Genomic DNA, 16,690 nt, shown 5'->3' with positions numbered 1-16,690 from the left:
CCTGTTCCCTTCCTAGGCTGACATTGCAGTGGGGTTTTAGGGAAGGTTTGACAGTGTCTGCTTGGTCCTCCCTGTCCTTCCAGCCCCGAATGCTTTCTCTTCCTATTAATGAATATTGGTCATCAGTCACTACCTATGGTAATATGATGTCAAATGTGAAACCAGCTATATATTCCACAGAAATTATCAGGAAAAGAATTACAGAGCTTTCAAAGTTCTCTGTAAATGCTTTTTTGTAGTCCTTGTTTAATTTCAACTGAAGTTGCAAACGTAGTTGCAAAGTTGGTAGTGAGAATAAGAATTGCATTTCCTGAAGGGAAGTGATCAGTTGGGGCCAGGGGAAAGCAACTAGGGGAAACCACTTTTTCTTTTCTCTGGTCTTGCTGAATGTATTTGTGTGTAAGAAAGCAAGTCAGAGTAAGAGGTATTTACTGTGGCTCTACAGTGAAGTGCTGGCTTTTAGAAGATTAAATCTTGTATAGAGCTGATAATGTTGTAAGTAGCTACCTGAGAAAAGTCTTTCTGGAACTACATGTTTGTGTGTTTGCTGATTTCCTGAAAGTATACATTATTTCTTTTGTTTTCCATTGATTATAGCAAACATTAGGGACAAGCTCTGAGATAATCACATCAAATAAATGTAATAATACAAATGTCTCCAGTTTAACTTACACATATCTTGTAACACACACATACACACATTTTCAGAGCTGCTCCCTAGCACTTCCTATATTGCTACCCTGATGTTGGCTCTCGTTTGTATTTCAACCATCTGTCAGAGAAGAGGTGTTTGTCCACAAAAGTGAGCTATGCACAGAAGACAGAAAAGTCTTAGACATTCTTAGAGGTGATGTTTTATGTTTTGTGACCACCAAATGAAGGTCCAGAGGTTCTTATGTGTCTTCAGAAAATTTTAATGGATGTTTAGCCATCATTGTGTGTTTGTTTTTTGTGTTTTGTTTTTTTTTCTCTTTAAGAGAATAGGCAAAAAAAGTCTTTCTTCTAACAACGTTCTAGATTTTCCATTAAAGTGCAGGATTTTCTGCTGTGCCTGGAGATATTTTCCAACTGCACTTTAGCAACAGTATTACTAATTCCACTCTTCCTTTTTTCTTGCACCATGATGCCATGTAGTGAAGTTTGTTTTGTAAATGTTGTGCTCTTAGAAAGGACAGCACTCATTCATGCTAGTATTTTTACATGTCTCATAAATAGGATAATAGCGGAGCTGATCTCTCTCACCTGGCTTAAGGTCCTCCAGAAGTTGGTTTCCTCAACATGAGATAAGCCACCTTGTTTTGCCTTTATGAAAACAACAAAAAGTTCCATATGCTGTGAAGTATACTGTTCATTTCTGGTTATTTCCTTGCATACTTTACCATGTTTACCATGAAGGTGCACATCTGGCCACAGAAGCCCTGATATAAGGAATGTAGATGACAAGCATTCCTGGTACATAACTTAGCAGCTGAGATACAGTATAGAGCATTAATTATGGAGCTGGCCTAGCTTCAAGTATACTGTGCCAGTGTAGGAAGCATACACAATGAACTGGCAGCTCTGTTTGTCATTAAACTGTGATACAGCCAAGAGTGCTGCTTGGGCATCAGTATATCTTGAAACATCTACTTGGCAGTGTGACGGTTTAACAGCAATGGTTAACTAAGCACCATACAGCCTCTGTCTCACACCCCATCTGCAACGAAACAGATGATAAGTTTCTCTGAACTGCCCATTTTTTCAGATGATACGTTGTTCCTCAGCTTCTTGTTTTATCAATGGTATCTTCAGAATGTCTCCAGTTCTTAAGGTGCCACACGGATGTCCCTGGTTCCCAAGCCAAGTTTTGAGGTCAAAGGCCAAGTTCCCAGGCTGAGTTCCCAGGCTGGCAGTTATTTTCTTCTGTCAGTGTTTAGCAGCCATTTTATATAATTATTTTCTCAGTATAGTCAGGCTAGCCCTGTAACTACTCCCATCAGTGGTACTGCAGAATGCCACTCCATCCAGACAGAGAACACCAACAGTAATGATGGGTTGTGTAAAAGTAACCTATAGATTACTTTTCCATAAAGAAATATGTCATGTCCAGGTCAAGTGAGAAGACACCCTTGAGGTCCTTTATAAATTCTACTAGGTACATAAGGCTGGATGATAAACATGGTGTCATGTTGCCATTGATCTTGTCCTTAAATAAATGTCTTCTCTTGGTCATTTGACTAGAAGAACATCCTGGTGTTAACAGATATATTGAGGACCTTTTAAAGGTATCATGGGGACTGTGGTTTTCAGGTAAACCTCGTGCCCACTGTGCATGTGTGCATGGGGAATTCATGCTACCAGTCCCAACCTACGTGATCAGTGATCCTGATGATATCTCTTTCTGCAATGGGGAAGAGAACAGGACAGCACCAGCTCCTCTGTAGCTAAGACGTCTAGAGTTCTAATATCCATGGTCACTGGAATGTACATGGTTAATTGGCTGTAATGCCCAGGAGTCATACTCTGGTCATGAAGAGGCCGCATGCTGAGGAACAGATCTCACTCTTAGAGGGTTTCAAATATTAATGAGAATTCTGTTCATGGCCACTAATCAGTAAGGAAAAGAGTTCTAAGAGAAGCCAATGAACCTCAGTACAGGAACAGACATTATAATGAATAAGTTTTCTACCTCTCATTAATATGCCAGTAGTGTGTTTTTTTTTCCTAACCCTGACCTGATTTCCAATAGACTGTCAGTGACTTTCTGTTCTTCAGAGATCTGTAACAGAGAGCAGCAGAAGCAGATTGCTCTGCAAGGGAAGGTCAGCTAGAAGCTGAGCTTGACAGAAGAGGGTGGTGAGGCACTGGAACAGGTTGCCCAGAGAAGTAGTGGATGTTCCATGCCTGGCAGTGTTCAGGCCCAGGTTGGATGAGGCCCTGGGCAACCTGATCTAGTGGGTTGGGTTGGAATTAGATGGAAGGGGGGTTGGAACTAGATGATCTTTAAGATCCCTTCCAACCCAAGTTTTCTATGATTCTGTAAGTCAGTATCCTCGTCATCAAGGAGTACAGTTCCATGGTATCTGAACAAGAAGAGCAGAGTAGGCAGAGTAGTAGGTCCTCTGATTATAGCCAGCTTAAGTCAACAGTCTATGTGGCTGCACAAGATCACAGTTAATACTGTAGGTCCAAGATCAAGCCATAGAGACAAGTCAGCAGATCAAGGTCAGTATCAGCAAATGTAATGGCCAGACCCAAGCTTGGCTGCCATATATCTCTTGCAGAGACCGCAGGCAACTGTCTGAGCTCTTGATCAGCTCCTGAGCAAAGAACGGGCAGCCTCTGTCCAGGCTTTCCTCTGCTTTTCCTCACACAGTTCTTGCCACAGCAGTCTGACCTAAGGTTACACTGCAGCAAGGTTATACTGACCTTGAACACACACAGCCAAACCCCCATTAGAAAGGTAAGAGGTTGCAGAGCTTCCTGGTGCACTAAAGACCTAACAGCTTGGATGTCACTAAACCTGAGATTCGGGATGAACATCAGATAGATTCTATCAGATAACAACCACATGTGTATCAGCGTCATAAACTGTGTTCACATTGGTGCAAACAGACAGAACAGTGCAACTTGTTCCAGTTTCCAAGAATATGCCAAGTAGCCAGAGATAAAATTAGAAGCAGCTTTTATTCCCTAAATTCATTGTTTATTTTTACTTATATATATATATACTCTATAAATTGAGTGAAAGAGAGAGTAGGCGGAACTACCAGAAATGGTCATAAATAACAAAAAGAAACTCAGCAGAAAATACAGGAAGTCCTACGATTTGTATACTAAGGAAGATGGTTTTTCAAGAACTTCTGACCATATAGTTCTCAAGTCCTGACCAGATAAAGAAACACTTGAAGAGCCCTTGCCTCAAAGACAGAGTGGGTGTCATTTGTTACTTACAAAACTACCGCCAGTGATAAACTCCACTTGTGTGGATTATATCATGAGAGTACAATTGCTCCCAATGAGGTTAATGAGTTGCAGATTTATTAATTTTCCTTCCCTTTTTACTTTCCAAAATGATTCACAAAGTGACCAATGTTCTGCATTTTCACAATGCTCTATTGGGTGAGAAATAACCATTTTATTTATTGCTCTGCCTGTACCATGAATGTCAAACCCATAATGAAAAAAATACGGCATCGATGATGACATCAGAAACGCAAACATCCCTCAAATATGGTCACAGGTACAATTTTCAAATTTTATTGGAGGTTTTGGTTCTTTCAGATTTGAGATTAATATGTTGATAACGTCTAAAAAGGTGAACAATATTTCTATTGGTTCCTTCTTATAGCACATGCTAGGATGTGAATCTATATATTTCCTCCTTTGTAGTCATTTGTGGGGCAGAGAAACCCATGAAGAGAGTTTCGTCTTTGCAACGCCTAACAGAGAGTGAAGTTTCATCTGGCTGCAATAAGGATGGCAACAATGGGGCATCTTTCTACTCCAGTGTTGTGGCTCCTACTCCTCTCCATTCAGGTTTCCCTGGGTAAGTATGTACTTTATTTTTCATTAGTCACTGAGCTAAGAAGAGGATGTATATTCAGTATAAATGGGTTGTTACTCCATTAGCCTATAAGACAAAGTGTCAAGAAGGTGTTTAAATGAAGTTCTCTTTGATTCAATCTCTTTCCTGATCCTGGGAGAAAGAAGGAGAAGCCAGTCTCAGTATTTTACTGAGACATCGGTGACCAGACATTCTCGCCAGACTTCGAGTCCATATTCAGTGAAAAGTCAAGCTGTAATGGAAACCAGCTTTGTATTTTTACTACTGTCCTGCCTTCCCTGTTGAGCTCTGACGGAGTGAATAACTCTGTGTCTTTATTCAATCCCATTTAAAATGATGTTGCTGTGCTCTGTGGGTCCTGTGGAGTTTGACTGGGTAAGATACCATCCTCTCAGTTGTTCCTGTGTATCTGAAGTTTACCACTATTTGTCTCTCTGCTGTTGTAGAGCTATGTGCAGATGTTTGAAACTGACAATGAGAACCAGATTTTGGGGTCCCCATTTTTGTTTCTGTACACATGGAGGTGGTATTATGGCATTGTGACTGGGGGTTGCATCCCTCTATAATGAAAATAAGACCGCATAGTTGATACTTCATTTACCATTGCAGGCCCCTAGTCTTTTAGGTTTCCACCAGTTGTGTGGATGCAAATGGATGGGAAGAAGAGGCATGAGACTTGCTGTGTAAAGGAGTATGAACAAAAATATTAAATATTTATATTTAGTCATCTCTGTAGCAGTGTTTGAGTGTGAACTCAGCAGTACTGTACAAAGGCGAGTGAGTTTTCTGCCAACTTTTTTTTTAGTAACAGGGAACAGTAGCAGAGTGACTCACTAGCAATGCAGACAAGAGTAGCTTTACCTTGACATCAGCATCAACACCTACGATCCATGATTTGCTCTGGCTCTGGCTGTACTTACACTCTCCATGCTATCACAGCCCTCTGCTGGTCCCCAGGAAGGATATAGAGTGAGAGGCACAGACATCAAGGAGTGAGCTGGCATCCTGAGATCAAGACAGCCTCCACATAGGGTCTGAGTACAGGGGCGCACGCCTCTTCCTCATCCCTGGCTGATAAAGGTGCCCAGGTCTTCAGGTGGAGCAAGCACAAATGTGATGCCTTCTTTTCCGAGCAGAACCACATCCTGTGACTAATACCACTAAATTTAATGAAGGTCTTTGTGGAATATGCTATAGAGTGTGAGGAAACGCAAAAGTGTATGTCTGTAGGTATCAGAAAATGACATGAGATTGATTACAGTAAATGGCAGTTTTAATTAGGGAAGAATAAAATCTGTTGGCTGCTTTATGCCTAGCTTTTTCTCTGCATCCAGCCTTGCATTCTGTCGTGTGCTGAAAACACAACATGTTGGATTATTTAAAAATTCAAGAGAAGGTCAGTCACGTGAGGAGCTGTCTGTTTTAGTCCCAGATGTGGCTAAAGGAAATAGGTTATCTGGTTCCTTTAATAATGTATTATGAGTTTAACTTATCTTAGAAATGATTTCTCTATAAAATGTATACATTTTTAAAGTGTAAAAAGCTTTTGGGGGACTATATTCTTCAAATAAATTGTAAGTTGATCTCCAGAACATCTTTCGTGAGGCTGTTTAAAGCTTAACTACAAAAAAATTATACTACCTCTGAGACAATATTCCACAAGTACAAAGGGTTTTAGCAGTTCTTAGGTGCTTGTGTTATGTATTTGATAGATTTTACTCAGGAAATTTGAGAAAAGATGACAGCATAAAAACAGTTTTTAGATGTTACTATTTGTCAGTCACTTGAATAATCTCCCTTAAACTTTTTGTGTTTCTGAATCTAAATGATAGGCAGGAAACTGTGGAGGGGTCTGGCAATATCATCACAGAGGTAGTGTTATTTTGTGGTTCCACTTGTAAAAGGACTGAAATATTAGTGGAATTACCATATTAGTGGAAAGAGATAGGTCTGGAAGCAGAGGTCCATAGAGCAGCAGGCACTGAGAATACAGTAGAGCAGAGATTGGGGGGAATCAGTCCTAGCCCAAGAGATGGTGGGGTATGAGGAACAAGATGAAGACCTACCTATCCATCGCTGCTTATCCCGCTGCATCTCCTAAGATAGATCATCAGCCCTTGATGACATACTCATGAGACATTATGAGACATCCTCTTCTCTTGTCACATACCCTTGAGTAGGGGACCCAATGGCTAGGGCAGGGGAGGAGGGGAAGACTAAATAGTTTTGGGACACTTATTTGCAAATAGTAGTTTGTCTGAGAGGAAGAAGTTGAGACGGATGACAGAAATTGCTTCTTCACAACATATTGAACATGGGAATGAAGAAACCAGTGCCCAGTGAGCATTTTCATTTGGATATCATCATTGTAGAACAACAAAAAGAAATTAGAAGCTGCTACTGAAGCCTTTGTGAGTCACACAGCAGGGCATTGCTTAGCATTTCCCATTTCTGACAGGTCAGGAGGAGAGAAATCCTGCCTGTCATTAGGAATAACTTAAATTTTAGTAGTTTGGCTAGCTCAGACTTGTAAACTCACTAAAAACAAACAAACAAACAAACAAAATTAAATGGGACTATTTAGAAATGTGATCCTAATAAGTCTGATTTAAGTGTAATTTAAAAGTAATAATAATCTCATTAACCATCTGCAAGAGATAAGTGATAAGTCTATGTCCTTTCGATAACCTTGCTCTTTCTCTGTGTATGAAGGGGATGATGAGTTGAGGCTGACAAATGGAACTGGCCCCTGCTCTGGGAGAGTGGAAATAAAACATGAAGACGAGTGGGGAACTGTGTGTGATGGTGACTGGAACATAGAAGATGCTGAGGTTGTTTGTAAGCAAGTAGGATGTGGATCTGCTGTTCAGGCCCTTAATCGAGCTCCTTTTGGAGAGGGATCTGGAAAAACGTGGTTGTATCGAGTTGACTGCCGTGGTGATGAATCTGCTCTCTGGAACTGCCCACATACAGGATGGGATGCCTTTTCCTGCCCTCATTATTTTGATGTTGGAGTGATATGCTCAGGTAAGAAGTTATACAACCTTTTATAATAGAAAAATTCCACGAGGCAAAGGAACTGATGTCAACCTTAGTCCTAGCTGAATAGTCAAGTATTGTGAACAGAGCAGAGGTAACACTTTCTCCATGGTCTCTCAACCCAAGCAAGTCACCATCATAAGACTTCTGCTGACCACAAGTGTATGCCTGCTTTGCCTGGGCACAACAATGATATAGAATAGAAATAGACATAGAAAATTACACAGAAAAGAAATAGAAACACTATTTCTTTTTAACACTCCTCCAGGCAACTTGAGAGCAGGACTATATTTGCCTTTGGCCAGGAAAGGGAGGGAGCTAACAAACAGGGAGATGGAGAAGCAAGAAAACACTGTTATGCCATACATCCAACCTCCTTCTCTAGATCTTCCTGTAAACCAAGTCAGGGGATTCTGCTATGGCAAAGAAACCCAATGTCTCTTGGCTGCCTTTCCCTGCAAGATACGTTTGGTTTTGCTCCTTGGATAAAGAACCATTGTAAGGGGTTCTTCCTTACCAACTTTAGGACTTTGCATTTGGCCTTTCTTATTTTTATAAGGTTCTTGTCAGCCCATTTCTCTATCTGTCTATGTTCCTCTGAATGGCAGCTTTGCTCTTGGGGTTATCTCAACTTAGTAACAGTGTACTTCATCACCTCCAGGTTGTTGATAAAGATACTGAATGGAACAGGTCCCAGAAAAAAAAACTCTGTTGTACTCCACTTGTTGCCAGCCTCCAGGTTAATGAGGTAGAGTGCAACCCACTAATGTTTACAGTCTGAGCCTGACCATCTAATCAGCTTTTTACCCATCTATTTGTCCACCCATCAAGACTGTCACATCCTAGTTTGGACAGAAGAATATTGTTCAAGATAGTGTCAAAGGCCTTGCTAACTTTCAGGTAAATATCATGCACTGCTCTCACTGTCATCCAAAAACTGTTCTTATCAGACAAAATAATCAGGTCACACAGGCATGGTTTACCCATGGTTTATCTTGGTGAATCCATGCTGGTTGTCCTCTTTCATCTTCTTGTGCCCAGATATATGTTCCAGGATGACTCACTCCATGTTTTTCTCAGGTACCAAACTGAGACTGACCAGCCTGTAGTTCTCCAGATTCTTTTCAACCTTTTCTGAAGATAAGTGCAACATCTACCATTTTACTCTTGTTATAGACATAATCCCCACAACCTTTCCAAGCTGTTAGAGAGCGTCCTTGCAAGAACACTGGCTAGCTTGAAAGCACCCCATTCCATCCCATGGATCTGGAAGGTCAAATTATCTCAAGTTATCTGATGGTAGTTCATCTCCTCACTGATCTGAGCCTCTAAACAGAACAGACTAAGAAATCTTGCTTGTGAAAGCACTGAGTACCTCGTTATTTTCTATGTTCTCCATCAATAAATCACTCACCCCATCCAACAGCAGGCCTGTATTTTCTTTGTTCAGCCTTTTATTACAAAGTCAGAGAGAGAAACTCTTCTCTTTCTCCTTTATGTCTCTTATGGTATCAACTCCATTTGAGCTTTGGCTCTCTGAACGTCATAGCTACATGACCAGTCAATGTTTCTGAATTCATCCTTTGCGTCTTGCCTGCTTTTACCTCCTATACACAGTTTTTCCTTTTTCCTCAGTACAGTGGTAGACTGTCCTCACACTTGGAAGATGACGTCCTTAAAGACCTTGTAGATTTCATGAGCTCTTCTGCCCTTCTGAGTTGCTTATCTTGGGATTTCACTAGCCAGTTTCCCGTACAAGCTGAAATTTGCTCTGTTTGCACTGTGCTTCTCTTCTTCCTCACTGCTTTCAGGATCTGGAAATCCACATTTCTGTTTCACTTATAGCCAAGGCTGTCAAATATCACCATAACCCCAACTATTTCTTCCTTGTTACTGAATTGCTGTGTGGTTCTTCATTGGCCCATCCAGTGCCTAATCAAGAAGTCACCCTCGACACCCTCCAGAAATCTCTTGGACTGCTTCCATTCCACCATGTTGCCTTTCAGTCAGGTGCCATGGAGGCTAAAGCTCCCCATAAGCACAGAATTATAGAATCATCTAGGTTGGAAAAGATGATCTTGAGACACACATTTTTCTCTTGTCAGTAGCATACAGGAATTGCCACAATGACTATTTAAAAGTGACACTGGTCCTCTGAGATGTGAATACCATGTGCCTTGCCCATGAATGTATGAGAGTGATTAAATTAGGTCAGTATAATGAACAATCAATGCTGGATGTATTTCTTTGTTGTTTTTTTGTTTGTTTGTTTGTTTGTTTGTTTGTTTGTTTGTTTTCTCTTCCCCTCTTCCCCTTCCCCCCCCCCCCCAAGGTTTCTCTAGACTGCATCTGGCTGGAGGGGACACTGCCTGCTCAGGACACCTGAAAGTAAAGCAAGCAGAAACTTGGGCTACAGTCTGTTATTCACATATTGATTTCAATGCTGCCTCTGTTATATGTAATGAGTTAAAATGTGGCCAGGCTGTGGATATCTTGAGAGGATTTCACTTTGGAAACAGGCATGAGTTGATCTGGCAAGAAGAGTTCCACTGTGTGGGGAATGAGACTCACCTTGCACACTGTCCCAGAATGTTGGACCGTAGCAAGGCATGCTCTCATGATGCCCATGTTCTGTGTTCAGGTGAGACTTTGTATGCAGTTTACATGTATCCTATATGTCTTCTTGTCAACCCACTTTTAGAGTCTCTGCATATCTCTGTCGTCCTAAAGGTTCCTTCTCTATCATGCCTGAGCTGTTCAGGGAAGGCCCAGAAGTAAAGGAGAGCAGCCCCACAGTCCCTCTTTCACCCTACTGAGAGTCTGCCTTTAACATATCCTTTTCTAACCATTTCACTTTGTCACCAGGGATGGAGGGTCACAAAAGGTCTATATTTTCTCTTATGCTACTAGAGGCCTTTCCTGAATGGCTTGTGCATTCTGTAAGAATTCCTTCCTTGTCTTTCTTATATGCATAAAAGGAGAGGTGGCCAGAGCAGACAGCCAGGAACATGGAAAATATAATTTTATGTTCAAAGTGTGTGCTAAACCCTGGCACTTCAGTTAATTATAGGATTGGAGGAGGAACATCTACATACCTCTGAGAAATCATAGGAGGCACAAGTAATTAACACTTATCTTTAAAAAAAAAAAAAAAAAAAGAAAAGGTTGTCAGAGGCCTGGATGTCTTTAGTTGTGACTGTCAGATATCATTATTTAAGAATTACATATAGTCATGACTGCTTGGGCTTTAAGTACAGCTAACATAGACACCCACTATAAAAATGATAATTAGACATAGCAAACTGAAGGCACATATCAAAAGGGATAAACTGAACATGAGGCATAGCTGCTAGTAATACCCTATTACAGAACAAACCTGGAAAGGACTGCACTTCATGTCCATTTCCCAGTCAAAGGGCTGCAGCCTTTTTTAAGCCTGCCTTGGATGTCATCCCACTGGCCATGGTGGTCTAGAGCCTTGTATGGGGAGTTGTGGCAGCCAGACAGCCTAGATAAGATGTGACTGACAGGTCTTGGCTCCGGTCTCTGTCCTACAAGATTTATAGCTCTGAGAGGAAATCCATTTCTCATTAGGAGTATGATGCAAGGGTGAGGCAACAGTAAGTAGTAACGGTGTGAGAAGATAGAGGAACAATGTAGGGCTGGCAGTAGGACACCCCAGTCCTACCCATATCACACTTAAATTATTGTGAATCTGCTGATGGACATGGCCTGTTGCTTATGCTTATGCTGTGGCACAGATGAAAGCTGAGAATTTCACAGTGCAGCTCCTGCTTACTGAGTAACATGAGAGAACACACTACTAAGACAGAAAGTGTTACTGGTAGCTCCTACTCTGTTTCTCACATGTGCCAAAAGCAAGACAATGCTGGGACTCCATCTGCAAGAAAAGATTTGACAAAGTAGCAGCAGCATTGTGGGGGAGGAGACAGCAAAAGAAGAGAGACTGATCTTCAAGAATTTGCACACATCTTTTAGTCGTGTAGTACAGGCTATAACATTGATGATAAAGACTTGTTTCAGAGCTGGCTTATGCAAATCCTGGTCTAACATTCTCCCCAGTCACCTAGGACACAGAAAGTTCTAGTTCCTTGCAGCTAGATATCTCTTACAATTTTCAGTGCAATAGCATGAAAAGAAAAATGTAAATGCTAAGGTCCTTTTATTCTTCCTGCAGGCTATGGTGGATACAGGCTGGCAAATGGCAGTACCACATGTTCAGGGAGAGTAGAGCTTCTTCATGGAGGCTTGTGGGGAACATTCTGTGACTACCTGTGGAATTTCCCAGCTGCCAATGCCCTCTGCCAACATCTGGACTGTGGAATTGCCCTATCAATACCGGCTGGACAGTCCTTTGGAAAAGGAAATGGGTCTGTATGGAACGGCACATTCAGCTGCAATAAGGAAGGCTCGCACTTGAGAGAGTGTCCTGTGAATGTGCTAAGTCAGAATGAATGCCCTGCTGGAAATGATGCTCGTGTGGTGTGTTCAGGTGAGCACTAGTAAAGGTTAAGAGGAGAAATGAAAAACTCCTTCTTTGAGACAGATATGGACCCAAAATATAGAGAGTCTGAAGAGCCAAGCTCCATCTTGTGCCTGCCGCTACAGGCATTTCCAGGAGATGAGGCTGCACTTCACTTGCACCATGAGCCTGGTCTCTGTGAAATGCTCCTAGTGCCAGGCAACAGCAAGAGCAGGGGTGCTCCGCAGGAGTGGTTCAGCTGGGTGCAGAGGGTATGGGTAACACAGGAACACTCCACCAGGGCACAGTCCAAAGCATGTGAATATAGAGGACAAAGAAAAGTACTGAAAACACAGTCTGTGCCAGACAAGGCAAAGTAATCAATCAGCTTTAAGGTCTAACTGGAGAGTAGAGTCAGGAGCAGCTGGAGACAGTTACACCAGTCACATAGTTAAAGCAAGGACTGAAGGCCTGTCCCAGGCTTAAGTGAGCCGTTGGACCAAAGGCCTTAGGGTGTATAGCTGGGGGACAGAAATGAGGATGGTCAGAGCAATCAAGGTTCACTTGGAGATTTGAAATCTAGTGCCCCAAATCTAAAAATTGCAAAGGGGACCAGATCCTGATTTCTAGTCATTTTTCTTGGCAACGTAGGAGAGACTAAATTCTAGTTGTAAGTACAAAAGTTCTAGTGGCCTAGTGGAGTCATTTTTGCTACTCCTCAGTGCTAAGAAAAACTCAGTCCCAATTCACAGTCGCATTCAGATCACGCCCATGAGCAGTTACCATTATGACATCTTAGTATTCATTTTCTCTTGTATTCAGGGTGTCCAGGGAGCAGATTAGTGAATGGCACCACATGCTCTGGCAGAGTGGAGATCCGCCATGGAGATACATGGGGAAGACTCTGCCGCTCCCACTGGAATTTGCAAGATGCTAGCGTTCTCTGTCGTCAGCTGAACTGTGGCTATGCAAAGTCAATCGAGACAGGAGACCTTTTTGTGGATGAGAATGGATTTGTATGGAGAGATGTTTTTCACTGTGAAGGGACAGAGTCCTGCCTGTGGGACTGTGCTCAAGTGACTTTGGGCAATCCAACCTGTTCAGCCAGAGAAACAGCCACTGTTGTTTGCTCAGGTAAGTCAGGAATGGCTTTTTACAGGTTCTGTAACTTCGGACCAAAGCAGTCTTGATCTCACTCTGCCAAGTCAAGTATCTCAGACCATGTTTAATGTCCTTCCCCTTCCCTCACCACCAAACCACCACCCTCTCACCCACAGTTTCAGCATAAGAACTTCATTTAGTAGAATTCTGCTCTGGAGGGATTCACATTATTTAGATGTTCCTGATTCCTCATAGGATCTAGCCTTTGAGCTGGGCAAGTCTTTCACACTTCCTGTTGCAAAATCTTGTGTGCATGGAGGCAAGCAAAGCCTTAACACAGGCTTCATCCTTAACCAGTGGTGAGAAATACTTTTTACCGACATAGAAATTTGACTTCCATCTCTCTCCTGCATGTTATTTCTACTGCGGTAAGAGCAGTATATATTATTCAATACATTTTCCAAATCTCTTGAGCCCAGGCCTTTCTGATTCACTCAGACTCTCAGATGGTGAGAGCCGCTGTGATGGGCGAGTTGAGATCTCCCTCCATGGCATGTGGGGCAGAGTCCTGGATGATGACTGGAACATTAAGGATGCTACTGTGGTGTGCAGACAACTCCAGTGTGGAATAGCCAAGAAAGCCTATTACCTTCCAAGGTCTGAGAGAGGCATCGGTCTTGTGGGTTTAAGAAGTGTCCAGTGTGATGGAAATGAAACTCAACTGGTGCTCTGCAAGACCTCCCATTCTCAGGCACTGCCAACAGGAGTTGCTGAAGATGTTGGCGTGATTTGCTCAGGTGAGTTACTGTAATACAAAAGAAACAGAATGCTTTCCAGGGTTACCTCTGGCCAGCCTTGTGCTGTGGTCTCACCAGATCTTAAATAGGCATGGGTCTGGTGACCCACCTGCTTGTATACTCTAAGGGACAAAATATGGTCAAGGAATCAAGTGTAATTTACCTAACGCTTTCTTCACCCAAATTTAGCTCACAGAATTGAAAAAAAAATAAAGTAATACAGAAGTCATAAGAATACTAATTTGTCCATGGCTACCACACATTCTGACAGACACTCAGGAATTAAATAGGTTTGTTTTTGTGACTTTTCTTTATGTGTGTAGACACATGCAGCCTTACTAAGCATGCATTTAAAATAGAACTGTTGCTACATTTCTCTTATTCTCTTATTTTGTAAATTATCTGTTACAGAAACTGTCCCCAAAACAAAGGAGTTTCGTTAGAAAACAGCTTCTCTTACTTTTAGTTTGCTTTTATTTCTCTCTGCTCTAATCTGTTATTAGTTGGCAATAAATTAAATTAATCTTCCCCAAGTTAAACCTCTTTTGCCCATGATGGTAATTGGTGAGTGATCTCCCTGTCCTTATCTCAGCCCATGAGATTTCTTCAGGAGTGTAGAAGCAGAAAACAGCTTCTCATACAAGATAAGGTGATCTCTCCATACACCTGGAGAGATACACTCTAACCCATTTGGTACACTCCTACACATTTGCAGCATCCCATGGGAATTATTTAAACATTTACCTCTTGCAGGATTAGTCCTTTTCTATTATGTGGTTTTAGCATCATAAGAGTTCTGCCCAAGAAACCATAACAAAAGTACTGGAATGTAACAGGAACATGATGCCTTAAAGGTGCTTTAAATATACAGCCATTACACTGACTTGTGCATTATCATTATACTGCATATTGATATCTGGTTTTTCTTCTTGCAGAGAGCAAGAAGGTCAGGCTGGTGAATGGGACACAGCGCTGTGCTGGGAGAGTGGAGCTCTATCACAGTGGCATATGGGGCACAATCTGTGATGATAACTGGGATCTATCAGATGCAAATGTTGTTTGCAAACAGCTGGGATGTGGCTATGCCATCAAGGCATTTGTCGCTGCTCATTATGGTGAAGGCTCAGGACAGATCTGGCTGGATGATGTGAACTGCACTGGGGCTGAATCTGGTCTCTGGGCATGTCCCTCCAGGGCATGGGGTCAGCACAACTGCCAACATAAGGAGGATGCTGGAGTCCTGTGCTCAGGTGTGTTCAGAGACTCTTTTTTTTTTTTTTTTTTTTAGACTGTGGGTTGGAAGAGAAGGGATATGAAGAGGGAAGCTGAGACTTGGTAGTCTTTCTTGGATAGCCTACCATTCCCTCCTGACTGCAAGCATGACTGGACAGCACATCTTGTATCCCATCAAAATACAAAGGGTGTACTGAAGTCCTTATTTTTCATTAACATACACACACAACAAAGTGTATGGTGGGGTATTGTGGAGATAATTTGGAGGGTTCCCAAGCAATAGGATTTGGGTGTGCCTTCTTGGACAGAGGTCATCAACCGTCATGTGCCGTTTACAGTCAGTTACAGCTGGATCTGAAACTAATAGAAACAACCCACTCTGCACCAAAATATCAACCAGTCAGAGGAGTACATGGTGCCTCTGCCCAAATATCTGTTTAATTGATTTTTTTCCCCTCAATACCCAAAACAATCATTAAGATTGTGTTAAGTGGCAACAAATAATATTAAATAAGATTTCCCAAGTAGAAACTGTTTTGCCTGTGATAGCAGAAGGTAAGTGCAGGAGACACTCCAGCAACAAAATGGCATGCCCTGGGACTGGACTAATTTGTAGTAACTCAAGTTGTCCTTTCAGGCAGCCCTTGTTAGAGTAACTAAGGAAATCTACAGAAAAGGGAATGCTGCTCACCCAAGTGTGACCACTCAGTGGGTCTTTACTCTTGAGTGAAATTAAAGAAATGGGAGGAAACTTACTGACACTGCTCCAGGGAGAGGCCTCTGCAGTGGATATGGCATTGCTGGGAAACCAGATCTGATGTGATACAGCTGAAAGCCTGAGAAAGCAGGGATTTGGCGTGTTCAGGGCCTAAGCTATTTGTCAACACTGTCCTGCACAATGGAGTATGTCTTTGGGCTCAGTTTATGGACAGTTATATTGAGCAGTGCCTAATTCTGATGGTCCTACAAACAATACACCTTTGTTTATTATGTACGAAGGACTGTGAAGAAGGGGATAATCAACTGCAGTTTCTCAGGCTGCTTGAATGTGCTTACAGGGGAGAGGAAAGGGACACTGAAAGGATTGTGATCACTGATGTTATGGCTTGAAGAGTCCAAAGGCAAGGTGCAGTAATGCCCCTCTGGTATTATCTGGTGGGATGCCCTGTTGATGGAGGAGTAACCCATATACACCATTCTGGAGTGAGGATGTAGCAGTGCTAAACAAGTAGTCGTTCATGGAGGGAACTGGATGAGAGACATGCCCATATCCAGCGGAAGGAAGTCTTAAGTTTGAATAGATGGGTTTGGCACACCTTACTCGTTGTAGCTGGTCCTAATGCCTCTGCCATCTTTGGCATTGTCTTTCTTGACCACTGTAGGTGGATGGATGTGAAAGGAAGGCTTAGGGTATTTTGAAACAGGCAGTGTAGCTTGCAGAGGGAAGAACTAGCTACTGAACTCCCCAGGACCCTCTATTCACCCCCGTAT

The 16,690-nt window shown here is 42.2% G+C and overlaps 1 protein-coding gene across 5 annotated transcripts in view; it reads left to right on the top strand.

Moving 5' to 3' along the window:
* Positions 1 to 16,690, top strand: part of LOC308192484 (antigen WC1.1-like) — a 73,981-nt gene that overhangs the window by 40,642 nt on the left and 16,649 nt on the right. For all 5 annotated transcript variants that reach the window (XM_080586088.1, XM_080586086.1, XM_080586087.1 and 2 more), the window contains 7 exons: positions 4,372 to 4,528; positions 7,259 to 7,573; positions 9,918 to 10,226; positions 11,784 to 12,098; positions 12,891 to 13,202; positions 13,649 to 13,966; positions 14,902 to 15,216. In XM_080586088.1, coding sequence (XP_080442214.1) covers positions 4,459 to 4,528; positions 7,259 to 7,573; positions 9,918 to 10,226; positions 11,784 to 12,098; positions 12,891 to 13,202; positions 13,649 to 13,966; positions 14,902 to 15,216 — 1,954 coding nt within the window. In that variant the 5' untranslated portion in view covers positions 4,372 to 4,458. The remainder of the gene's footprint in view (positions 1 to 4,371; positions 4,529 to 7,258; positions 7,574 to 9,917; positions 10,227 to 11,783; positions 12,099 to 12,890; positions 13,203 to 13,648; positions 13,967 to 14,901; positions 15,217 to 16,690) is intronic.

This window comes from Anser brachyrhynchus, assembly GCF_964034855.1.
Source record: "Anser brachyrhynchus genome assembly, chromosome: 1".
Classification (NCBI taxonomy): domain Eukaryota; kingdom Metazoa; phylum Chordata; class Aves; order Anseriformes; family Anatidae; genus Anser; species Anser brachyrhynchus.
The sequence above is the reverse complement of the archived record's forward strand: the minus strand, read 5'-3'. Positions and strand labels throughout refer to the sequence as shown.